This window comes from Phacochoerus africanus, chromosome 7 (genome assembly GCF_016906955.1).
Source record: "Phacochoerus africanus isolate WHEZ1 chromosome 7, ROS_Pafr_v1, whole genome shotgun sequence".
NCBI classification, from domain to species: Eukaryota; Metazoa; Chordata; class Mammalia; order Artiodactyla; family Suidae; genus Phacochoerus; species Phacochoerus africanus.
In genome coordinates this window covers 71,830,165-71,858,070 of record NC_062550.1, presented here as the reverse complement: position 1 = coordinate 71,858,070, position 27,906 = coordinate 71,830,165, and the positions used below count along the sequence as shown (strand labels likewise).

The 27,906-nt window shown below is 37.9% G+C and overlaps 1 protein-coding gene across 15 annotated transcripts in view; it reads right to left on the bottom strand.

Moving 5' to 3' along the window:
- WNK1 (WNK lysine deficient protein kinase 1) overlaps positions 1-27,906 on the bottom strand; it is a 141,476-nt gene that overhangs the window by 61,417 nt on the left and 52,153 nt on the right. For all 15 annotated transcript variants that reach the window (XM_047787859.1, XM_047787863.1, XM_047787860.1 and 12 more), the window contains exons 2-4: positions 25,311-25,483; positions 8,909-9,129; positions 5,775-5,932 (exon numbers count right to left, since the gene is read on the bottom strand). In XM_047787859.1, coding sequence (XP_047643815.1) covers positions 5,775-5,932; positions 8,909-9,129; positions 25,311-25,483 — 552 coding nt within the window. The remainder of the gene's footprint in view (positions 1-5,774; positions 5,933-8,908; positions 9,130-25,310; positions 25,484-27,906) is intronic.

The window sequence follows — 27,906 nt, the reverse complement described above, 5'->3', positions numbered from 1 at the left end:
TGAGTATGATGGGGAAAATGAAGAGGGAACAATATTGGCATGACTTTGTTCGAGAATCCTGGAAATATTTCTGGTAAAGAGTGCTAGAAGAGACTGAGGCTACTAGCTCATCCTTCATACAGCTTTGCCTTAGCATCCCTGTCAGAAGCCCGTAAAGTTCTCAGTTTAAACATGCTTTCTCAGGGGAATATCATATTCAAGGAAATCAAAACCCTTAAACTTCATTATGTCTATAAAGTCCATGTGCTTTGCTGTAATTACTGATTCAGTATTTACCTTCCCTTACAAGAAGGTCAAAGAAGACTGAAGCATATACCTTGTTCACTGCTGTACCCCCAACTTGGCACATAGAAGACACTCAACTAATGGCTATTAAATAAGCAAATAATTGTTAAAATAAATTTAAAAGAAACTGAGAACTAGAGCTTATGGTTCAACTGACTAGAGTTCTATGACCTTCAGACTTTCAGGTAATCCGGAGTTGTTAAACGCTCTTCTTTGTATCTCACTTCTAAAGATAGTGCCAAATCCTCAGAAGGCCTTGCTTGTTTAGAAGGTGGTTTACTAACTACCATTAAGTAAATAGGGGATGCATAGTGATCTGGGAATGGAAACCAGGAAACCGGAGCGGCAGGGGACAGTTTGCATCAGGGAGTCTCTCCATGGATAACCAACTGTGTTACCTTAATAAATGGGCAATTGTTAGGCAGACTAATGCTAACAAATAGTTTAAAAAAAGTTAGTAAAGGAATTCCCTGGCGGTTTAGTGGTTAAGGACTTGGCAGGGTCACTGCTGCGGCTCAGGTTTGAGCCCTGGCCTGGGAACCTAAACAAACAAATAGATTTACATCCAAAGCAAACTTCAGAGAAAGCATACCTCTTCCTCAAGAAGGTGTGGAGTTCCTGTCGTGGCGCAGTGGTTAATGAATCAGACTAGGAACCATGAGGTTGCGGGTTCGATCCCTGGCCTTGCGCAGTGGGTTAACAATCCGGTGTTGCCGTGAGCTGTGGTGTAGGTGGCAGACTCGGCTCAGATCCCGCATTGCTGTGGCTCTGGCGTAGGCTGGTGGCTACAGCTCCGATTTGACCCCTCGCCTGGGAACCTCCATATGCCGCGAGAGTGGCCCAAAAAATGGCAAAAAGACAAAAAAAAAAAAAAAAGAAGGTGTATTTTAAGAGTTACTGCTACTGCTTACAAAATCACGTAAGTCTCTGTGTCATGTATCATGTAGGTATGGACTCCCCATACATTTATCTCAGTACCCAAAACATGAGAAAAACTTTAGAAAACACAGGAAATAGCCCTTTTTATTCTTCATTGAAAGCCAAAAGATGGTGCTGAAATCAGGACAGCATTGTCCAGATAGGAAATATAAATGACAGCACAAAATGATAGTCTGTAGATAATAGAGAACTAAATTTTCACAGTTGAGAGAAAAAAATAAACAAATGAATGCAGCTCAGATCCTGCGTCGCTGTGGTTGTGGCCCTGATTCAACCCCTAGCCTGGGAACCTCCATATGTTAAAAAAGCAAAAACAAAACAAAAACATGGATAACCTTGAAAACATTAAACAAAACCAAAACATAAAACAAAGTGCAACAGAAAAGGCCATATATTGTATGATTCCATCTATATGAAATGTCCACAAAAGGCAAATTAGATCCACGGAGACAGAAAGTAAACTAGTGGTTGCCAGGGGCTGGGTGGAGGAGGAATGGGAAGTAACTGCTAATGGGTATGGGGTTTCTTTTTTGGGATGAAGAAAAGGCTCTAGCGTTAGCAATTATGATTGCAGAACACTGTGAATGTACTAAAACCCACCAATCTTTATGCTTTAAAATGATTTAAATGGAGAATTTTATGGTATATGAATTTTACCTTTAACCCCCCCCCAAAAAAAAACCCAGAACCCATTGAAAAACTGAAAAAAGAGTTCCAGGGTCTATTAAACTAACACCAAAGACTTTTTTCATTTGAGAAGGGGATTTTTTTCTCAACTGAGCTTGAGTTTGCATTTGCAAAAAAAGATTCAATTGGGAGTTCCTGCTGTGACACAGTGGGTTAAGGATCTTGAACTGCTGTAGCTGTGAGCAAGTGCAGCTGGCATTGCTGTAGCTGTGAGCAATCGCAGCTGCAGCAAGGATTCAATCCCTGGCCTGGGAACTTCCATATGCCACAGGTATGGCAAAAAAAAAAACAAAAGAAGAAGAAAAAAGATTCATTTGCCTATTAGAGTCTCAGATGCCTTATCTTAAAGATCAAATTAATGTGTTTTCTTAACTTTTATCAAATAATTCCTTAGATAAATTTTAATCTGATTTTATGGCAGTGCTGTGCTTGATAGTCTGAAGTCAAAACACTGAAACACTACTTTCAGCCCTAAGCCTCTGGTGAGTAGATTTTTAATCAATAGGATTTACTCTACATTTCACCTATTTATCCTACACAGTCATTATTTTCCACTAGCTAAGCATATACAGAACAGGGATAGAATTTAATATAGGTCCACCCATAAACTTTGCATTAAAAAAATTGGTACTATCATATAATTTATAACTTGATTTCTTTAAATAGCAGTTATTTTTAGACTCCATTTTACATAAACTAAAATCCCATGATCCCCTCAGATATTTGAAGTATCAACCCTCATTTGTTTAGAGAAATAACCAGAAATTGAATTCACAAGATTAAGCAGAAACACCTATCACTAACAGCCCTGCAATGCCTAGACAGTGTCTCTAACAGCAAAGCACTGTCTGATGGTTCATAATAAAATCTACCCAATTTCAAGTTAGAAATAATGCAAGACCCACAAAGAAGGCTAGTGGCTGAGGGATACAGCAGAGAATATTTAAATATATGGCTATCTTATGTATACTTCATTCTTCTAGTCTGTTCAATATCAAAACATTCAACACTAGCTAGAAGATAAACAAAGGATACTGGTTCATGAGCTTTTGTGTGTAAAACCCAGAATGATCACCTTAAGCAGTAATATTGGGTTTAAGATGTTATTTTGGGGGTTCCCACTGTGGCAACTAGGTTGAGGACCTGGTGTTGCTGCTGCTGTAGCATGTGTTGTGGCTGCAGCTCAAATTTGATTCTTGGCCCAGGAATATCCATATGACCCAAGTGCAGTCAAAAAAAAAAAAAAGGTGCTATTTATTCTTAGGTAATAGCAAGAATAAATATGCCTATTGAAAATTGAAAAAAGACTATTACATTAAAACCTCTTTTATTTTCATCACAGAATTAAAGTGATAGTTCTATTCTTAACAGAGAGAAAAGACTGCTGACAAATTTTAAGAGCTAATAATTTAACTACCTGCTTGCATTAAGATTCTCCTGTCTACTCCAAGTACAGAGGCTTTCTCTTTCTATTTTTTTATCTTTTCTAAGGCCGCACCTGTGGCATATGGAGGTTCCCAGGCTAGGGGCTAATCAAAGGTACAGATACAGGCCTACGCCACAGCCATAGCAACGCCAGATCCGAGACGTGTCTGCGGATCTACACCACAGCTTGCAGCAACACTGGATTCTTAACCCACTGAGCGAGGCCAGGGATCAAACCTGCAACTTCCTGGTTCCTAGTCGGAATCGTTAACCTGAGCCACAACGCGAACTCCCAAGTACAGAAGCTTTTTCTAATAAAAAAATGTTATCACTTTCACAGATTAGTAATTATTTACAGAACTCTTCAGAGGAGAATTTTTTAGGATGTTCTGGTGTCATGTGTTTAGAATAGGAGTCAGCAACTCTGTTAAGAGCCAGATAGTGCATAATTTAAGCTTTTTGAATCACAGAGTCTGCTGCAATTACTCAACTCTGCCATCGTATGTGAAAACAAACATATAAAATAGAAACAAATTAGTGGCTATGTCATCACTTTCATCATGGACAATGAAATTTGAATTTCATATAACTTTCACATGTCATCACATATTTTTTTTGGCTGCAACCATGGCATGTGGAAGTTCCCAGGCCAGGAATTGAACCCATGCCACAGCAGCAACCCGAGCCACTGAAGTGACAACACTGGATCCTTAATCCACTGTGCCACAAGAAAACTCCACGTTATCACATTAAAAAAAAATTACTGAAGGATAGTTGATTTACAATGTTGTGTGATTTTCTGCTATATAGCAAAGTGACTCATTTATACACACACACACACACACACACATATATACTTTTCATATTTTTTCCATTACAGATGATCAGATACTGAATAAGTTCTCTGCTATACAGTAGGATCTTGTTGATTATCTCCTTTATGTAATAGCTTACATTTGCTAACCCCAAACTCGCAATGCTTCCATTCCCTACCTCCTCTCCTTGGCAACCACAAGTTTGTTCTCTATGTTTGTGAGTCTGTTTCTGCTTTATAGTTATGTTCATTTGTGTCATACTATGGACATAAGTGATATCATATGGTATTTGTCTTTCTCTTTCTGACTTACTTCATTTTAGTATGATAATCTCTTAAGTCCATCCATGTTGTTGCAAATGGCATTATTTCATTCTTTTTAATGGCTGGGTAATATTCCATTGTATATTCTTCTTTTGAACCCCCCCTCAACCATTTAAGAATGCAAAAACCATTCTCAGCTCAGGGGCTGTACAAAAATGAGCAGCAGGCTAGATTTGGCTTATGAATCTTAGTTTGCTAATCCCTGGTTTAGAGAATGATAGAGTGAAGAAAAGTTATACATGATATATATATATATATATAGTAAATAAATTACACAAACCATTCTATACACAAATCATAAATTTTATAATCCTAAAATTTAAAGGTATATAGTTAATCTCACAATCAGGTTTAATATTCAGTTTGATCTCAAGATATGTATTTACAATGAGTATTTTCAAAGTATTATCCATTTTCATAAATGTTAAGTGGAAAAGAATACCTTAGCTTAACTGAATTCTCATTTATAAAAAAAATCAATCCCCCATCCATCCACTTTGGCCATTTCTACAACTTGTTATTTCAGACTATCAGTTATTCCTACAGGTTACTGCAAAAGCCTCTTAACTGGGTTTTTAGCTTTTAGAGTTTCATTATATACATAAAAATTTTGTCATAAATCCACAGTTCCTCCAGTGTTCAAGTCTAGTCTAAGCTTTCCTTTCCTCCCTTATCCCTTGCCTCTTCTTTTTCCTACTTTCAAACTGTAGACACATATTACAGATGCATTTCCCGCATGCAACACTATCTTAGTCTCTTCCTATTTCTTTAACACCATAACCTAAGCAAATTCAATCAGGCACTACTCCTATGTGCTTTTGTTAAATACCTATCCCAACTTTTTACACAGTATGGTAACTAACCGCCTAGTTTTTTTTGTTCCCCTTCACCTAGTTATATAAGCTCTTGAGACAGAGATTTGTATCTTAATGATAATATTTAATGCATAGGATCTAGAAAGAAATCTGGAACATAATAAAGACTTAAATACTTGTTGGATGAACCCATGAACTCTTACAGGCTACACCGTGTCCCCCTTCAAAAGTAATGTTAAAATTCTAATCCTCAGTATCCCAGTGTGTGACCAGATTTGGAAATAGGATGACTGAAGGTATGATCCCTGGAGTGGGGTGGACACAACTCAACATGATGGGTGTCTTTTTAAGAAAAAGAGACACAGATAGATGAGAGGTGAAACGGCATGTAATACTTTCTACTGCTGTTCCCCTTTGCATGGTTTTATGTTATCCAGCTTCTCAGATACAGCCTAAGCTCACTAGCTGCTTAGGGTAAGACTTACACTGGTCACTCGACGGTAGATCTGCGCAGCATTCTGGCACTCTGAGTAAGGGTATTCAGATGTGGCCATCTCAAGCATGCACATCCCAAAAGCATAAACGTCAACAGATTCATCGTATTTCTCCTCATACATCTCAGGGGCCATGAACTCCGGGGTACCTTAAATTAAAAGAATGATTCAGACTCAATGTGAGAAGCTGCAGACCTAAATCACAAGGAGGGAAGAAGGAGAGGGGCTGACCTGTGAGAGACAAAAGTGGAAGAAGGAGAAGAGAGAGACAAAGAAAGGGAATGAAAAAGAAAGAAGGGAGGAAGGGAGGGAGAAAGGAAGAGGAGTTCCCATCAGAGCTTGGCAGAAATGAATCTAACAGCCATGAGGACGCAGGTTCGATCCCTGGCCTTTCTTAAGGATCCGGCATTGCCACGAGCTGTGGTGTAGGTTGCAGACGTGGCTCAGATTTGGCGTTGCTGTGGCTGTGGTGTAGGCCGGTGGCTATAGCTCCCATTTGACCCCTAGCCCGGGAACCTCCATATGCTGCGGGTGCAGCCCTAAAAAAAGACAAAGACAAAGACAAAAAAAAAAAACCAACACAAAGGAAGGAAGGGAGGGAGGGAAGAAGGAAGGAGGGAGAGAAAGAAGGAATGAATGAGTTTCTGTTGTGGGTCAGTGGGTTAAGAACCCAATATAGTGTCTGTGAGGATGTGGGCTGGATCTCTGGCCTCACTCAGTGAGTTAAGGATCCAGCACTGCCACAAGCTGCAGTGTAGGTAGCAGATGTGGCTTGGATCCAGTGTTGTGGGGGCTGTGGTTTAGACCTCAGCTGTGGCTCTGATTTGACCCATAACCTGGAAACTTCCATATGTGCAGGTGTGGCTGTAAAAAGAAAAAAGAAAAGAAAGGTAGGAAGGTGGTGGGGGAAAAGGAAAGAAATTTTGTCAGTCTGTTTCATCTATTATAGACCTTCCACTGCAAGTCCTTTGCAAAACTTTAAAACTGGAACAGGACCGAGTATTTATTTATTTATTTTTTTACTGTTTCAAATGAATTACTGTTATACAATGTCAGAATAGAGCCTTGCATAAAAGATAAAGTGATATAACTTATATTGAAAACAAATGGAAGGAAAAGGAAAGAGACCAGCAAGAGTAAAGTAGATGTGATGGCATGTACCTGTAAGATAGGGTGACAGGTTAAAAAAGATCAAAATACTTGTCTGCCCCCTACTGTACAGTAGCTGTTAAGGTTAAACTTATAGCTAGTCTCTTGCCAGTTAACATTCCATCTGATCAGTTTCATTTTTAAGGAGGCTTTGCAGAGAAATGCCTGATATTCAATATGTTTTCAAAAAATTAAAGTGTAATTACCTATAAAGACCACGTGCCAGAGCCCTTTTCTTCACATACTTACCATTTCACATGTAGGACACAAAGCTACTGCAGATACAAGAAATACAGTAAGAGGCATTACAGCCACACAACAAAAACAATTCAATCTGTATTTGAGTTCTTGGACTGAATCATGAGCACAGAGTGCATGATCCCACACACCAGGTTTCAATGTTTCCAAGTCTGGATACCTCAAATTATATGACACTTCTAAGAACAGGATTACCAAGGAAGGAAGAGGGAGGAAGGGAGGAAGAAAAGAAGGAAGGAAGGGAAAGGACGGAAGGAAAGAAGTTAGACCCTCCTCAGCCAGAGATGTTTAAGATGCCAAAGATAATCAAAGAATTCTCTCCTATAAGGAAGGCAAAAAAGAAATTCAGCTTTAAATAAGTTTCATCCCAAGAATAATACTATTTTATAAGGATGTGCTAATTACTGGCATTCTATGCTTTTCTTTAAAACATAGGATTCTAAGAGTTCTTGTTGCGGCACAGCAGAAACGAATCTGACCAGGAACCATGAGGTTGCGGGTTTGATCCCTGGCCTCACTCAGTGGGTTAAGGATCCTGCATTGCTATGGGCTGTGGTGTAGGTTGCAGACTCGGCTCGGATCTGGCGTTGCTGTGGCTGTGGCTGTGGCGTAGGCCTGTAGCTGTACCTTCCATTAGACCCCTAGCCTGAGACCCTCCATATGCCAACAGGTGCGGCCCTTAAAAGCAAAACAACATAGGATTCTAGCCCATTTAAAAATGAATGGCTTTCTTACTCTTCCCATTGTTGTCACCTTTTGGTTTTTAGCAAGATTTCAAATGTTCAAATTGTCATATCCTCCTCAGAGACTGAAATTTAATCAATTATTTTTCCAGATACAACTCTATAAAGACTGAAAGGAGAGCCTTTTTCTGTAGATCAGTGATTCTCAATGGGGCGATTTGCCCCAGAGGGGATAACCAACAATGTCCAGAGACATTTTTGGTTGTAAAACTGGGTGAAAGTGGCCAAGTGTGGCACGTTACTGGCATCTAGTGAGTAGAAATCAGGGATGCTGCTAAACCATCTTATAGTGTACAAGACAGTCCTTATAACAAAGAACTGTCTAAACCAAAATGTCAATAGTAATGAGGGAGAAAACTGTTTTATTTATTTATTTATTTATTTGGCTGTTCATGTGGCATGCAGAAGTTCCCAGACCAGGGATCAAACCCATGCCACAGCAGTGACTTGAGCCACGCAGTGACAACGCCAGATTCTTAACTGCTAGGTCACCAGGCGACTCCTGGAAACTGCTTTAGATATATCTTCTGAAGAGTAGGAGTAAGAAAAGTTGATAATGAACTGTCATATTTTCACATTGAAAGTTCTAACAAAGATATTTTTGAATACACATATATCCAATAGACTTTTTCAGAAACTAAATTACACATAAATTCAATTTCTTTTATGGGGAAAGTAACACGCTTTATCTGTTATACATGTAAGTGTATAATACTAGGTACCAACAAAATGACTCAGTAAGGTTGATAGTTACAGAAGCTTTTGTCAACAAAGTTCACCTTACTTCTCTTCATGTAACTTTACAAGACAACAATAATCTTCAAGATGATTCTTGAGGCAAAAATACAGAGAATTCCACAATACTTCCTTGGTTCATGCTATGAATTTTTCAATGTTTATTTCATGCAATAAAAGCTCTGACTGTGTCAGGTTTCTAAATAAAAGGAATGTCAGAAAGGTACACCTGAAACATACCTATCACGCTCTTGGCAAAAGAAGCCCGCTTCAAGGTTGCCAGACCTAGGTCTCCAATCTTGACTGAGCCTGTAGGGCCAGTGATAAAGATGTTGTCACACTTAAGATCCCGGTGAATAATAGGTGGAGTTCGAGTATGAAGAAACTGAAGTCCTTTAAGAATCTGACGGCACCAGCTTCTCAAAACTTTGATCTTCATCACCTTGAACCTTTTCAGGTACCTAGAAACGGCAAGGTAAACCAAACAGGTTATCAATGATATGTGTATACCGCTTTGAAAAATTCCATTTAATTCTAGCATAACTGAGATGGGAATATCAAATTTAGAATGTTAAGATTCAGTCACCTTAGGTTAGTGCTACTTTTAGTAAGTGGAGAAGATGGGATAACAAGTGTTTGGGAAGCAAATTCTGATAACGAAGCCCAAAAAAATAAATCCCTTAAAATTAGATCACTACTAAAAAGATTTAAAGTTAAGAAAGCAGAGTTCAACTTCCGGTAAATGGTGGAGCAACTCCTACTGGATGCAGACTACTTACAAACTCGAGAAAGAAAAAATACACACACACCACAAAACAACTACTTTAACGCTCTTGAGAGCAATCAAAATCAGGCACAAATTGGAAGGGAGTTCACACAAGCAAAAGGGAAAGCACTAGTCTGACTGTGCAGGTCACTCAAACATGGACAGAAACCTGTAGCTTTAGTAACCAAAGAATGAATATGAGGATAGACAGAGGTCGAGATGACCGCGGTATCCAAAACAGTGCTGTCCAAAAGAACTTTCTACAATGATCATATAATATCCACTAGTCAAATAAGAATATTTTTGGAGTTCCCATCATGGCTCAGTGGTTAACGAATCCAATTAGGAACCATGAGGTTGCGGGTTCGACCCCTTGCCTTGCTCAGTGGGTTAAGGATCTGGCGTTGCTGTGAGCTGTAGTGTAGGTCGCAGACTCAGCTTGGATTCTGTGTTGCTGTGGCTCTGGTGTAGGCTGGCGGCTATAGCTCTGATTTGACCCCTAGCCTGGGAACCTCCATATGCAGCGGCAGCAGCCCAAGAAATGGCAAAAAGACAAAAAAAAAAAAAAGAATATTTTTACTTAATCATAAGATTAGTTAAAGTAAAAAAAATTCATTTCCTGGTTGAATTAGTCACATTTCAAGTGCTCGATTTTAAGTGAATGTGGCAAGTGGCTACCATTCTGGACAGTGCATATTACAGAATATGTCTGTCAGCACAGAGAGTTCTGTTGAACAGCAGAGATCTCAAATGCAAGGGGCAGGGTGGGGTGGGGTGCAGAATCCCAAAAAGGAGGTATAGAAGGGGAGCCCCAGTTCTGCATATCACTCTACCCAAATCCCTGGGTGACTTCTGAAATATGTGTATGGGTAGTAGATTCCAAGCAGCCCAGCTAATGCTAAAAGAACAAAACAGAAATTTCTGATGAATTGAGTGTAGATGGTATTTTATCTGGAAATATTTAGGGGAAAAAATGAAGAACACTAATGGTAAATATGAAAGACTACATTTTCCTATTACAATCTTTATGTTACATATGACTACTTAAAGGAAAATTTATAACACTGTATTACAGGATCTATATATTATGTAAACGTAAAATATGAAACTTATAGCATAGAGTATATAAGTATGAGATAAATGGGCCTATATCTGTTCAAGTTTCCTTTATTTTTATATGAAATTGTACAGTATCAACCCTAAGCATGTTGTGAAAAGTTAAAAATAATAAATGCAAGAAGTTCCCATTGTGGCTCAGTAGTAAAAAACCTGACTAGTATCCATGAGGAAATGGGTTCGATCCCTGGCCTTGCTCGGTGGGTTAAGGATTCAGCTGTGATGTAAGTGGTATTAAGTATATTCATATTACTGTGCAATCATCACCACCATCCACCTCCAGAACTCTTTTCACCTTGCAAAACTCTATAGTCATTAAAAACAATGACACTCCATTTCCCCTTCCTCTTGGCCTGGTCAACTACTACCCTACTTTCTGTCTCTATGAATTTGACTACTCTACTACCCCATTTAAGTGGAATCATATAATATCTGTCTTTTCGTGACTAACTTATGTCAGGTAGCATAATGTCCTTAAGGTTCATTCTTATTGTAGCATATGTCAAAATCTCCTTCCCTTTTAAAAGGGCTGAAAAATATTCTATTGTACTTATATATCACATTTTGTTTATCTACTTTTCCCTGATAAACACCTGGGATGCTTCTACCTTTTAGCTATTATGCATAATGTTGCTATAAACGTGGGTGTTCCAATATCTCTTTGAAACTCTGCTTTCAATTCTTTTGGGTATATGCTCAGAAGTGGAATTGTTGGAGTTCCTGTTGTGGCTCAGTGGTTAACAAATCTGACTAGGAACTAGGAGGTTGTGGGTTTGATCCCTGGCCTCGCTCAGTGGGTTAAGGATCCGGTGTTGCCGTGAGCTGTGGTGTAGGTTGTAGACACGGCTCAGATCCCGAGTTGCTGTGGCTCTGGTGTAAGCTGGCGGCTATAGCTTTGATTGAACCCCTGGCCTGGGAACCTCCATATGCTGAGGATACGGCCCTAGAAAAGGCAAAAAGACAAAAAAAAAAAGTGGAATTGTTGAACATACAGTAATTCTATTAATTTTTTTGAGCTATAATTGACATATAACATTAGTTTTAGATATAACATAATGATTCAAAATATGTAGCTATTGTTAAGTCTAGTCAACATCCATTATCACAAAGCTACAAATTTCCTTGTGATGAGAACTAAGATCCACTTTCTTGGCAACTTTCAAATATACAGTACGGCATTATTAACTGTAGTCACCACGCTGTACATTACATTCTTAAGATTTATTTTACAACTGGAAGTTTGTACCTTTTGTTCACCTTCATCCATTTCATACCTCCTCATCCCCACTGCTGCCTATGGTAACCACCAATCTGTTCTCCGTATCTAAGAGTTTAGTGTTTTGATGTTGGTTTGTTTGTTTGTTTGCTTGCTTATTTTGCTTTTTAGGGCTGAACCCGCAGCATATGGAGGTTCCCAGGCTAGGGGTCTACACCACAGCCACAGCAGTGCCAGATCTGAGCCGTGTCTGCGACCTACACCATAGCTCACAGCAAGGTCAGATCCTTAACCCGCTGAGCGAGGCTAGGGACTGAACCCACATCTCATGGTTTCCACAGATTCGTTTCCACTATGCCACGATGGGAACTCTCTGTGTTTTAGATTCCACATGTAAGTGAGATCATATGGTATTTGTCTTTCTCTGACTTATTTCACTTAGCACAATGTCCCCAAGGGTCCATCCATGTTTTTGGAAGGTTTTCTTCTTCTGTTTTTGTTTGTTTGTTTGTTTGTTTTTTGTCTTTTGTCTTTATAGGACCGCACCCACGGCATGTGGAGGTTCCTAGGCTAGGGGTCTAATCACAGCTGTAGCCACTGGCCTACACACAGCCACAGAGGATCCAAGCCACGTCTGTGACCTACACCACAGCTCACGGCAACGCTGGATCTTTAACCCATTGAGCGAGGCCAGGGATCGAACCTGTGACCCTATGGTGCCTAGTTGGATTCATTTCCGCTGCGCCACGACAGGAACTCCGGAAGATTTTCTTCTTTATGGCTGTACAGTACTTCATTGTAGATAATACATATGACACTTTCGTCATCCATTCATCTGTCAAAGGACATTTAGGCTGCTTCCATTTCTTGGCTATTGAAATAATGCTGCAACAAAATGGGTGTGCATGTTGTCTTTCTGAGTTAGTGTTTTTGTTTTCTTTGGATAGATACTCAGAAGTGGAACTGCTGGATCATATGGTAGTTCTATTTTTAATTTTTTGAGGAGCCTCCATACTGTTTTCCATAGTGGCTATACCAATTACATTGCCACCAGCAATGCAATGCACAGGGTTCCCTTTTCTCCTCAGCACTTGTTATCTGTTGTCTTTTTTGATAACTGCCATTCTAACAAGTGTGAGATGGTATCTCACTGTGGTTTTGATTTGTGTTTCCTTTAACAACCAGTGATGCTGAGCATCTTTTCAAATGCGTATTGGCTATTTGTACATTTGGCTATCTTCTTTGCAGAAATGTCTATTCAAGTCTTTTGCCCATTTTCAAATTGAGTTATTTATTTTTATTGTTGTTGGGTTTTGGGAGTTCTCTAATATTCTAGATATTAATCCCTTTTGAGTTACATGATTTGCAGATATTTTCTCCCATTTTGTGGGCTGCCTTTTTTATACTCTGTTGATAATATCTTTGGCTACGTGAAAGTTTTCAATTTCCACTAAGTCCAATTTTAAACACACTGGATTTTTTATTCCAAAAATCAGGAATAAAGTTGTTTGCATTAGGTTGTTAGCAGCTAGCAAGGAGGTTCTGGTCTTGTTCAGAGGCAAGTGTTTCTGCCTTTTTTAAATTTTCAAATGTTTGGGGTTTGTTTTGGAGAGGTTTTTTGTGACTGTGGTACATGTGCCAAGTCAGAAGGGGAAGTATTATCATTCATGCTTACCTTGCCAGTTACTGTCCTTGAAGACTTGATCATGTAGGTTTGTTCAGCAATTTTCTGACTCTTATCACTAATTTGATGGGTTTTCCTACTTGCCCAATTTAACATACATAGGAGCCGTAAGAGGTACTGATTAACATGTGAAGATTTCGAAGTGGCTCAGCAGGTTAAGAACCGCACTAGTATCCATGAGGATGCAGGTTTGATCCCTGACACCTCACTCAGTGGGTTAACGATCTGGTGTTTCTGCGAGCTGCAGTGTAGGTCCCAAATGCAGCTTGGATCTGGTGGGGCTGTGGCGTAGGCCAGCAGCTGCAGCTCTGATTTGACCCCTAACCTGGGAACTTCCATATATATGCCTCAGGTCCAGCCCTAAAAAGAACAAAAAAAAGGAAGATTTCCCTATTGCATGGTTTAAAAAAACTAAAGCCATATGATAATAATGCTTGAAGAAATAACATCTTTTCTAGAGGGTTCATAAAGCCCCTAGTAATACTTTGATCATAATAAAGTTACAGAAATATTTGAATTGCTATTATCCCTTTCTCCTATCTCTATCTAGGAACAAAAGCATTCAGTTTGTCTTTACCAAGCTCTACTACCTGCAGGAGCTATATAGCTGGGATGTTCTTCCTTCTCTGATATCCCCTAGTCTGCCAATGTTTGTTGTTCGTCAGCATTCTTTATTAACTGTAAATATGAGATTTCACTAGCTATAGAACAGGTATAAGGTTAAATTCTTTTGTTTTGTTTTGTTTGCTTTTTAGGGCCACACCCACGGCACATGGAAGTTCCTAGGCTAGGGGTCCAATCAGAGCTGCAATTGCCAGCCTATGCCACAGCCACAGCAATATGACCTACACCACAGCTCAAGGCAATGCCAGACCCTTAACCCACTGAGCAAGGCCAGGGATAGAACATGCATCCTTATGGATCCTAGTCAGGTTTGTCAAGGAACTCCCAAGGTTATGTTTTCTGGGAGGATTCTGCAGGCATCATTTCTACACACTAAAGTACAGTCCTTGTTTCTTAATAGTGAGCTTATCATACCTAGTTAAATGAGACTTGTTTTTGAATATGAGATTTCTGGCATGGTCCCTGCTATAAATTTTTTTTATCCAATCAGATTTGGATTAGAAAAAGTCAGATTTGTTTAGAATCTATGTAAATAATGACATTGTCATGAAAAAGTAAAGAGAAGCAAAAAATGGTACTTGGTATAATAACAATCATTTGTTCCATGTAGTTTTATAGACAAAGCTCATCAGTATGTTACTATGTGCCTCAAAATCATCTTTCTTAGTGATCATTTTGCAATATATACAAATACTGAATCACTGCTGTACATGAAACTAATATAATGTTATATGTCAATTAAATTTCAGTTTTTAAAATAAAATATTTGTTCCCAGGTTTCAGCACCAATAAATAAATAAATAAATAAATAAACAAACAAACAAACAAACATAAGTTAAAAAAGAAAACCTCTTCGATTTTAAAACATTTGATATGGCATACATTTCAAATAATACCAATAACCAAAACCACTTCCACTTTTGGCAGAGATTAAGTTTTCCTTTTAAACTGATGAGGATAGTAAGCTATTACAAGACAGAGATAGCAACTGAATTCTTAAGTTTGGACTATTGCTAACTGCCTGACTGTTCCAATTTGTTATGTATACTACTATGAGATAAGTCTTTCTAAAGGAATGCTAGCCTTGTCTCCTGGTGCATTATAAGTACCCAATAGTCTTCTGAATTATTCAATGCATTTTATCATTGCTGGATCATGATCAAACCTTTCCAACTGTTTCCTACTATCATTAAATTAAAGCAGAAACTAGTCTTTTGCCCTGCATTCAAAACTCTCTACATTACTAAGGAGTCTGGGTTATCATTCCCCTTTATAAACTTTTTGTTTTTAACCAAAAGGTTTAGCCTAAAGCTAATTTTTTATTCTTTATTTTTATATAATTCCCATAGGAACCTCTTCACTTACAGAAAACATATCTATTCTTTGAGGCCAATTTAAATTTTATTACCTTGATAAGGACCTTCAAGATTATCCTAAGCTTTAGAAAGTGTTACCTTCTTTCAGACAGTTCCCATCAGGGCTCAGTGGTTAATGAACCCAACTAGCATCCATGAGGATGTGGGTTCGATCCCTGGCTTTGTTCAGTGGGTTAAGGATCTAGTGTTACCATGCGCTGTGGTGTAGGTCGCAGACACGGCTCAGAATCTGTGTTGCTATGGCTCTGGTGTAGGCTGGCAGCTAGAGCTCTGATTCGACCCCTAGCCAGGAAACCCCCTATGCTGCGGGTGCGGCCCTAAATGAAAAAAAAAAAAAAAAAAGTTATCTCCTTTCAACTGCTATTAAAAGAAAAAATTTTAAACTTATTATTTAGCCATAAAAAAGGAAACCTTGCCATTTGTGACAATATGGATAGACCTTGAGGGCATTATTCTAAGAGAAATAAGAGAAAGACAAATACTGTATGATCTCATTTATATGAGGAATCTAAACCAAAAACAAAACCAACCCTAAGTTCATAGATATAAGAAAACAGATTGGTAGCTGTCAGAGGCAGGGGGTAGGGGGTGGATGGAATGGATGAAGGGAGTCTAATTATAAAATAAATAAGTCATGGAAATGCAATATATAGTATGGCAACTATAGTTAATAATACTATATTGCTAAGCAATTTTAAAGTTGCTTAAAGAGTAGATCTTAAAAGTTCTCAGCACAGGAAAAAAAATGTGTTAACTATGTATGGTAACAAATGTTGATTAGACTTACTGTGGTGATCATTTCACAATATAAACAAGTATCCAATCATTTTATTGTACATTTGAAACTAATACTGTAAAGCAATAAAAAACTTTTAAAGAATAATTTTAAAATTTACACATATACTTTAATAACTCATGTTTCATTTTAAGAAATCTATTCTACAGAAATAATTAAGGACATAGGTATAAGCATGATTACTGCAGCATTATTTTTAAGGGGAGAATGTGAATTATAAGAGATCCACTTTGGAGTTCTCTGGTGGCTCAGTGGGTTAAGGACCTGGTTCTGTCACTGCTATGGTGCAGGTCTGACCCCTGGCCGGGGGAGTTCCATACACAACAGACATGGTCAAAGGAGAGAGAGAGAGAGAGATCCAATTTAATCTGCCCCATATAATCACAAATTGAACATTTCCAAGGTCTGAGAAGCTAAATATAGTGAAAAGAAGAAGTGGTACTATAAATAAGAATATAGTTAAAACCACCATAACCTAATAAGAAAAATAACCAGGCACCATCAGTGCAGACAAGAGGACTGGACTGGAAGGACAGGCTTCCCTAAATAAATTAATAAATGACCTCCCTGATACAGCATTTCAGAGTCCTTCATTAGGCTGACTCATGCTCAATCACCTTGAAGAAAAGCCTAGAAAGAATCTGCAAGCCTGAACATAGGTCAATTAAAATTATCCAGTCTGAAGAGTAGGGAGGGGAAAAAAAAAAAAAAAGAACTAAGAAAAATTAAGAGTCTAAGAAATCTGTAGGATACTACCAAGCTGACCAACATACTATAATAGGTATCCCAAATAAGAAGAGAGGAGGAGTTCCTGTCGTGGCTCAGTGGTTAACAAATCTGATTAGGAACCATGAAGTTGCAGGTTCGCTCCCTGGCCTTGCTCAGTGGGTTAAGGATCCAGCATTGCCATGAGCTGTGGTGTAGGTTGCAGACGCGGCTTGGATCCTGGGAACCTCCATATGCTGTGGGAGCAGCTCTAGAAAAGGCAAAAAGACAAAAAAAAAAAGAAGAAGAAGAAGAAGAGAGGAAAGAGCAGGAAAAAAAAAAAATGGATAAAAAAATGGCCACAAACATTCCAAATTTGAAAAAGACATAAATCTAAGAATCATAAAAGACATTCAAGAAGCTCAACAAATTTCAAGGATAAATACAAAGAGATTCACAATGAGACACATAACATTTAAACTTCTGAAAAGTCAAAGACAAAAAGAACCTTGAAAGTATCCAGAAAGAACCAACCTGTGATGACTGAGATATTCTCAGTAAGATTATCAGTCAATTTCTGAGCAGAAACCATGGAGGCAGAGGAATGATGTTTAAAGTGCTAAAAGAAAAAATACCTATCAACCAAGAATTTTATATCCAGAAAAATTATCCTTCAAAATTGAAGATGACAGGTTCCCACTGTGGCACAATAGAGCTGGCAGTGTCTCTGCAATGCTGGGACACAGGTTTGATCCCTGGGGCAGTATGGTAGGTTAAGGATCTGGTATTGCTGCAGCTGTAGCATGGGTTGTGACTGCAAGCTTGGATCTGATCCCTGGCCCAGGAACTCCATATGCTGTATGTCGAAGAAAGGAAAAGGAAAAGGAAAGGGGAGAAAAAAAGAAGATGAAATTAAGACATTCCCAAATAAACAAAAGCTGAAGGAATTATTAGTACACCTGGCCCACAGGAAACGCTAAAACAAGTCCTTGAGACTGAAAGGATACTGGACTGTAACTTGAGCCATAAAAATAAATAAAATCTCTTGTAAAGATAATTACACAGTTAAACATAAAACCAGTACCAATGTACTTTTGGTTTATAACTCCTTTTTTCATTTCCTACATGATTTAAAAACAAAACAATTATAGATCCATGTTAACAGGAACACAAAGTATAAATAAAGATGTAATTAGTGACAACAAAACATATAGGTGGGGGCAAAGCTTACAGGAGCAGTGATTCTGTACACTACTGCAACTAAGTAGGTATCAATTCAAACAAGACTGTCAGGAATTTAACATATTAACTGTAATCACCCAGGTAACCACTAAGAAAATGTCTAAAAAATATACACACAAAGGAAATCAGAAGGACCTCGAATTGGTACATTCCAAAAAATTAATTAAATGCAAAAGAAAGCAGTAATGGAGGAAATGAGAAATAAAACATTACAAAACATAAAAAAATAAACAGCAAAAGGGCAGAAGTGCTCTCTTATCACTAATTACTTCAAATATAAATGGAATGAGCTCCCTAATCAGAAGACAATGATGGCAGAATGGAAATATATGTCTATCTCTATGTATGTATATGAACCAACTGCTGTCTGTAAGACCCAAAAAGGTTGAAAATGAAAGAATAGAAAAAGATAATCCAAGCAAATGTTAACCAAAAGAGTGAGGTAGCTCTATTAATATCAGACAAAATAGCTCATATATAAGTCAAAACCTTATATATAGAAATATTATACATCGATAAAAGGGTTAATTTATCAATACATAACAATGATAAACATATACACACAAAACAATAGAGCCCACAAATACAAAAAGGAGGAACAGACAGTTCTATACACCAACAATTAACAATTCAAAAAGGAAATTAGGAAAACAATTCCATTTGCAATAGCATCCAAAAGCATAAAATAATTAGGAATAAATTTAACCAAAGAAGTGAAAGATTTATACACTAAAAACCAAAAAACACTGATGAAATTAAAGGACAACTAAATAAAACAGAGAGACGTGTTCATGGGTTGGAAAATGGCATGGAGGTTCCCAGCCTAGAGGCTGAGTTGAAGATGGCAATATTAGCCAAAGTGACCCACAGTGATTCAATGTATCTGCAGATAGATTTGATTCTATCCACAAATTCTATCGGCCTTTTTACAGAAATAGAAAGCTATTCCTCAAATTCATATGAATGGCAAGGGGACCCAAAGAACCTAAATAATATTGAAAAAGAACAAAATTGGAGAACCCACATTTCCCAATTTCAAAACATATTACAAAGCTATGTTTTGTAATATCACAACTTTGTGGGGGAGGTCCCATCATGGCTCAGCGGAAACGAATCTGACTAGTAGCCATGAGGACACAGGTTAGACCCCTGGCTTTATTCAGTGTGTTAAGGGTCTGGCATTGCCATCAGCTGTGGTGTAGGTTGTAGACGCAACTCGGATCTTGTGTTGCTGTGGCTGTGGAATAGGCCGGCGGCTACAGCTTCAACTCAACCTCTAGGCTAGGAACCTCCATATGCTGCAGGTGTGGTACTAAAACAAACAAACAAAAAGCACTGTGTAGGAGTTCCCATCATGGGGCGGTGGTTAACGAATCCGACTAGGAACCATGAGGTTTCGGGATCGATCCCTGCCCTTGCTCAGTGGGTTAACGATCCGGTGTTGCCGTGAGCTGTGGTATAGGTTACAGACAAGGCTCGGATCCAGTGTTGCTATGGCTCTGGCGTAGGCTGGTGGCTACAGCTCCAATTAGACCCCTAGCCTGGGAACCTCCATATGCTGTGGGAGCTGCCCTAGAAAAGGCAAAAAGACAAAAACAACAAACAAAAACACACTGTGTAGTACAAAGGGAACAGGTTGGGAGGAGAGAGGGATGGACTGGGATTTGGGATAGAAATATTCTAACATTAAGTTGTAATGATGGTTGTACAACTATAAATAAAATTCACTGAAAAAAACACCTATGGTACTGGCATAAGGATAGATTATGTAGACCAATGGAATAGTATATAGAGTCCAGAAATAAACCTATGTGTCTATGGTTAAATGATTTTTGACAGGGGTGCCAAGACCATTCAACAGAAAAAAAAATAGTTTCTTTAACAAATGATGTTGGGACAACTAGACATCTACATGCAACAGAATGGAGTTGGAACCCAGACCTCACATATTCACAAAAGGTAACTCAAAGATGAAACAACAACCTAAATAAAAGAGCTAAACCTATAAAACTCTTAGAAGAAAAGTTACAGGTAAATCTGCATAACCTTGCTTTTGACAATGAATTCTTAAATAAAACACTAAAAGCATAAGCAACAGCTTAAAAAAAGGTAAATCAGACTTAAGCAAAATTTAAAACTTTGTGCATCACATGACATTATTAAGGAGTGAAAATAATATACAGAATGGGAAAAGATATTTGCAAATCATGTGTCTTATAAAGATTCAGCTTACAGAATATATAAAAAACTCTTATAACTCAACAACAAAAAGACAACAACAGCTAACACAGTTCCTATCGTGGCTCAGTAGTTAACGAATCTGACTAGGAACCATGAGGTTGCAGGTTCGATACCTGGCCTCGCTCAGTGGGTTAAGTATCCCGCATTGCTGTGAGCTGTGGTGTAGGTCAAACACGTGGCTTGGATCTGGCGTTGCTGTGGCTCTGGCATAGGCCAGCAGCTACAGCTCCAATTAGACCCCGAGCCTGGGAACCTCCATATGCTGCGGGTGCGGCCCTAGAAGACAAAAAAGGACATCCAAAAAAAAAAAAAGACAATGGCTGACAAGCACACAAGCTCAACATCATTACTCTCTAAGAAAATGCAAATCAAATGAGACAACATGTCACACCCAGCAGGATGGCTATTAAAAACAAATAAACAAAAAAAACACAAACAAAACCCCCCAAAAGTTGGCAAGGATATTTAGAAATTGGAACCCTTATACATTGCTAGTGGGAATGTAAAACAGTTCAGCAATTGTGGAAAAGTTTGATGGGCTCTCAAAATGTTATTAATAGAATTACTATTTGACTTGGCAATTCTGCTCAGGTATACATATCTAAAAGAAACGAAAACTAGTAGTCAAACAAACACTGAACATACATGTTCATAGCAGCACTCTTCCCAACAGCCAAAAGATGGAAACAGCCCAAATGTCTATCAACAAATGAATGAACAAATTGTGGTGTATCCATGAAATGAAACATTACTTAGTCATAAAAAGGAATGAAGTATTGATACATGCTGTGACATGAACCTTGAAAATATGCTTAAGTATAAGTAGTCAAACACAAAAGGCCATATATTTTTATATTCCATTTATATGAAATACCTTGATCAGAGATATCCTTAGAGACAGAAAGTAGTTGGTGCCTGCCAAGGGCTGGGGTGAAGGGATAATGAGGAGTCATTTAACGGGTTTTTGTTTTGAAAGATGAAGAATTCTCAAGATTGGTTGCACAGCAATATTAATGTGCTTAACATTACTAAACTATATACTTAAAAATAATTAAATGGTAAATTTATGTTTTATGTTTTTATCACAGTAGAAAAATTCCATTCCATAAATCCTAGAGATCAGCTAGTCCAATCACTTATTTTACACATGGACAACTGAGGCCCAGAGAGGATCTACTTGCCCAAATCGCAGTTGGTCAAAGTCAAAACAGGGAGTAGAGTCCTACTCTAAGTCAAGTGCTCTTTCTACTTTACCTCCTGCTACCTTTGCTTTGAGGCTCCGAAACTGAAACAAACAATGACAGGAAAAGAAAACTTTAAACTTAAAAGAAAAATGCCTCAAAACTTAGATCATATGCAATTAGAGAGAAAATACACTGCATGGGACAGGGAATGGGGAGTAAGTGCTTCATGGGTACAGGGTGTTCTTTTAAGGTGATGAAGATGTTTATGAACTTGACAGATGTGGTTAAACATTATAAATGCAATAAATGCTACTGAACTGTACACTTTTAAAAGGTTAATTTTATAGTACATGATTTTCATTCCAAATTTTTAAACAACTCTAACTTTAGAATTAATCTACTGAACCAAATTTTCCTTTCCCATACCTTCCCATCTTATTTTTCAGGTATGGGTGTTTGTTTCAATTTAAGTATTTATACATATGTGGAAAAAAGGCACAAACTCAAGACGGTCCAAAAAGCTTATATTTTGGAAGTAATTCTCATCCCTTTCATCCCATTTGCCTCTCCACATATTACCAGTGTTCCTAACTATTCTGTTTTCTTTCAAGTATGAAGTGCTTGTTTTGGACTATATAAACATCCTCAATCTGAGCCATCCTTTCCTCAAATATTATCTTTCCTTATTCTCTTGATTCCTTCCTTCTAGAATGATAATGAAATCTAATGTCTTCTCCATGTCTCAGCTTCTTTTTCATACTTTCCATCTTTTTCTGCTTTCTGACTACTCATAGTCTTGTCAATTCAATCTAGTCTGTGGTTTAAATTAACCATGGAAGTTTTAATTTTAAAGATTTATCCTTATTCCTAGAAGTTCTTTGGGTCTTTTATAATTATGCCTGGACTTTTCTGATGGAGTTATATTCTGTCATTATAGTTTCTATTTCTTCTTTTATCACTTCATATGGATGTATATACTTACAAAAATCATTACATCTTTTTTATTGTTACATGTTAATTTCATAATCACTTTCAAATTTGTCTATAGTACCTTTAATTCCTGCAGTGCTACTTTCCTGTTGTATCTGATCATCTCTGCTGGTGTGATTTGTAATTTTTTCTTTTGGTCTTTTAGGGCCACACTGGCGGCATATGGAGGTTCCCAGGTTAGGGGTAGAATCAGAGCTGTAGCTGCTGGCCTATGCCAGAACCACAGCAACATGGGATCTGAGCTGAGTCTGTGACCTATACCACAGCTCCCAGCAACACCAGATCCTTAACCCACTGAGCAAGGCCAGGGATCAAACCCGAGTCCTCATGGATGCTAGCTGCGTTCATTAACCACTGAGCCACGATAGGAACTCCTGATTTGTAATTTAATTTTGAGGTCACCTTCGCTGGGGACTGTTTTGTCCATAGGTACTATAACCAATCAGGTGAAAATGTCCCTGTGGGTTTACACTGGGGTTTGGATCAATTACAATGTTCATTTTTTGGTCTAAGATATTTGTAACAAGCTGGTAGTATAAATTTATATTATAGAGCCACCTGTATACGACCTAGGCTGAGGTTTTTCACAGGGACTCCCCTCTCAGCCAAAGTCGTGGGCAGAGGGGCAAAATTCCTTGTAGCTTTCACTGGTTGAGGTGCAGAGTTCTTTATTTTAATGGATAATTCAGTTTCTTTGATATAGGCTAAATTCCAGCTCCCCCTTCTACTGAGTTCTAAAGCCTTCTGTCCTGACATGGACATTAAAACTCTAGTTTCCAATCTTCAAACCCCTTATCTGATGTGAAATCCCAATAGTCTGTCAGGGCATCAACTCTTTGTTTTCGTCTTAGGCTACTTCTTCTTCACCTTTTATTAGGAGCTTACCCCCTCTTTCTTTGAAGCTTAGATTTGTAGCTTCAAATTTGAAGCTTTATTATAGTCTACATTTTAGTTTGTTAATGGGGGAAGATCCTTCTACAGGGGCTTAACCCACTATGTTACCCAAAGCCCTTCAATACAGTTTCTAGAGCAAGTGAGCTACTGTAGGGCATTATTATAGGGAATGCCTGACAGACTATTGACAACCCGCTGTATTCAAACCAGAAAAGGAATCTCAAGATACATATATACACACAACTACTACCACCCAATTTTCCTTAATTCATCAAATATTTATCAAGTTTCAGGCACAGAGCTAAGTCTATGAAAAGAAACAGGAGTTCCCGTTGTGGCGCAGTGGTTAACGAATCCGACTAGGAACCATGAGGTTGCGGGTTCGGTCCCCGCCCTTGCTCAGTGGGTTAACGATCCGGTGTTGCCGTGAGCTGTGGTGTAGGTTGCAGACGCGGCTCGGATCCCGAGTTGCTGTGGCTCTGGCGTAGGCCGGTGGCTACAGCTCCAATTCAACCCCTCGCCTGGGAACCTCCATATGCCGCGGGAGCAGCCCAAGAAATAGCAACAACAGCAACAACAACAACAAAAAGACAAAAAAAAAAAAAAAGAAAGAAACAGACATGTGAAGAATAAGAAGTCTAGACAGCCAGGAGAAAGATGTCGCCATAAATATTAGAAAAGCTGGATGGGGAAATTGGAATTTACAGGGAGGAAATAATCTGTTGGCTTTTCAACATGTGAATTTTAAGCATCCAACAGCACACATATGTGACCAGATTCAGTACATGAAAGACTGTGTTTCAAAGATCTGGGATTAACCAGCTCAGTAGTACCAACTAGAGAGAATTATAAGGAATAAATATATTCCAGAGAGAAAAATTTTAACAATCTAATTCCTCCACAAAAAATTTACAGCACATAATTTACACTAGTTTCCTATGAATAACAGATACTCTAAGAGACATGGGACTCCAAAAGCATACTCTCTTACCTTAAAACTCTGGGTAATAGGGAACAGGGAATTTCTGCAATTGACTTATCTGTATTCCTGAAGGGAATATAGGTCTAGCTGTTTTGGCTTCAATTTCTGATGCTTTGGGAAATGAAATTATCTCGTGATAAATGTCACAATACAACCTGCTTTCTTTTTTTTTTTTTTTTTTTTGTCTTTTGAGGGCCGCATCTGAGGCATATGGAGGTTCCCAGGCTAGGGGTCCAATCGGAGATATAACTCCCAGCCTAAACAATAGCCACAGCAATGCAGATCTGAGCTGGGCTGTGACCTGTACCATAGCTTACAGCAACGCCGGATCCTTAACCCACTGAGTGAGGCCAGGGATTGAACTGGAGTCCTCATGGATGCTAGTCAGGTTCATTAAGCACTGAGCCACGAGAGGAACTCTACAATCTGCATTTGATACAAACTGCCCAATACAAGGTGATAAAATAAATGGGTAAAGCTTGTTAATAAGCTTCAACTTCATTTTAACCACTAGAGGGCTACCTTGTCATTAGATTTCTGATCTCTAAGTTTACTCAATTTTAGAAATGCCAATTGCCATGACTTAATCATAACTAGGTTTATTCAGAAACTTCTCATTTTGATACTGACCAATACATAATTATCAAACCACTTTATACACCAGAGAACTATGTGGACAGGAAAATGTGCTAATACACTAACATCATTGTTTGGCGTGACTGTTTCTTTCTTAGTATGCTAGGCAACAAGAGAAGAACGGATAAGCCCTGAAATAACAAGTTCTCTCATACTTCTTGGTCAACTTCGATAATATTGGTGAACTTACGTTTTAAGTGTTCCAGATGTCATAAGTTCAGTCACCAGAACAATGCACTTCTTTCCCTTTACTGTGGATTCCCAAGAATCATAGAATCGAACAATATTGGGATGCTGAAGACCCTTTAACATTTCAGCTTCTTCTTTAAATCTTTGCCTCTCAGACTTCGTTAATTTTCGATCCTAAAATAAAAAAGCAAAGTAGAATGTAGTTTAAAATACTAAAACACCAAGTCACAGTTAAATTTAGATGCTAAACATGTACTAAATTATAATGATCAAATGTTAAAACATCCTAACACTGAAATTACTAATTTTATCAGCCCATTACATGAGTATGGAAAACAGGCTGAAGTATATAAAATCATGCTTGAGATTATTCTTTACTGATTTATCTTTACTGTTAAAGATACAGACACATTTTTGAAGCACAATTTACCACTTACAAAATAAATCATTTATTGGTGGAGACATTCAATTTAGTAATGAAACAAGTATGGGTTTTGGAGGTGGTGAGATCTAAGTATAAATTCCAGTTTTGTCTTTACTTTGACTAAAATTTCCTTCATGAATACAGTCAAGCCCTCCACACTGACTGGTTCCACATTCACCCATAGATTCAGCCAACTGCAAATCAAAAATCAAGATTATAATAGCTTGCTCACATGCTGATTACTATTTATATACCCTTTATAATGGATTTACAACTGTTTACACAGCATTTATATTGTACTAGGTATTACAAATAATCTAGAGATGATTTACAAGTATACAGCAGGATGCACAAATACTATCCATTTTATAAAAGGGATTTGAGCATCCTCAGATTTTGGAATCCATAGGGGGTGGAGGGTGGGGTCCTAGAAACAATTTCCCCCACCTCCCAGGGATATCAAGAGATAACTGTGGATATCTTCACCTCATAGAACTGTTGTAAGAATTAAATAATCTACTAGGTATGTTTCCATCACACATTTAAAGTGCCTGGCATGTCCTAGGTTAATTCACTTCTTATCTGAGATCAATTGGAGAAAAGTACTTAATCTGTTGTTTTTTCCTTTACAAAGTCCCATACACACATATTTTGCACTGTAAATTAAAACTGAAAACTGTCACATAATATTCTATCAAAGCATGCAATATATACTTAAAATATTCCAGGCATACAATGATGTAATGTGTCTATGATAGTTAAATAATTATACATCAAAGACATAATTTAAATGCACCTGTGCCTTTCCTATCACTACTCCTCAGCCTTGAATGACAACCACTACCCTGAATGGACATACCATCCCCATGGGGGTTTTTACACAACGTTAAGTTTTCATAAAAACATAATATAGAGCATGTATACTATTTCGAATTTGGCTTTTTTCCACTCAATATTATTTGAGATCACTGATGATAGTACAAGGAGATATTACAAGATTATCTACCAAGATTATCTACTCCATTTATTACCATTGCTATGTAGTTATCCACTGTTTGAAGACATGACAACTTATAATTTCCTACTAATCAATCTTTAGGCCGTTCCCCATTTTTTTTGCTACTACAATATGGCAAAGGTATTGCAATGTTAATCTCTAGAATGCAGGCTTTCAACTTGGAGTCTACAAATACCTTTAAGGCAGGTTTGCGAATGTGTGTGAAAATAAACACATCTTTTTCATTAACCTTGAAGTGAAATTTAATATTTCCTCCAATTATGAATTTATGTGCCTAATAGCATTCAGCAGTACCTATGCTTTTGTCACCAAAAGAGTTTTCCTATCATGTAACAATAGTTGCAGATCATCCCAAAATACCATATTAGGCATTACTTTGAAATTATAATAGCTGTTAGATATTCCAGTATCTTAATTATATAAGAATTAATTAATAAGAATTAATATTCTTATTAATATACTCTAATAAGGCATACTATATCACAAAATTTTGAAGTTTTAATAACAAATATAATTTGTTTCCAATATAATCCTATGTATTATATTATATGGACTTAAACCAAAATGAAACATTATTCTAGCTTTCACTAGCCTTCTGGGGCACACAAAAAAGTAGTACACTTGGAGCTCTCTTGTGGTGCAGCAGGTTAAGGATCTGGTGTTGTTACTGCAGCAGCTCGGGTCACTCCTATGTCATGGGTTCAATCCCTGGCCCAGGAACTCCGACATGCCGCAGGTACGGCCAAGAAAAAAGTAGTACACCTATTAGCATACCTGGCTAACAGCAGAACTGCTGGATCATAAGGAATAGGCATCTTTAGTCTTCAGAGGTATCAACAAACTGCTTTTCAAAGGGGCCTGTACCAATTTACTCTGTCAATAGCTTTGTATGAAGGTTCTCATTGCTGCCCATGTAACTAGGAACTGGTATTATCAGACATTAACTTCTGTCAGTTTGATGGGTGTAAACTCATTCTGTTGCTTAATTTACATTTTGGGCCGAAAGTAAGTGTGGAAAACTTTGTAGACTACTTGAGATTTCTTTTCTGCATGGAAATATTGCTTTATCTCATTTGTAGGAGTTCTTAATATATTCTGTATATTAACCCTTTATTAGTTTTATGAGTTAAAATCTTTTCTCCATTTGTGGTTTCT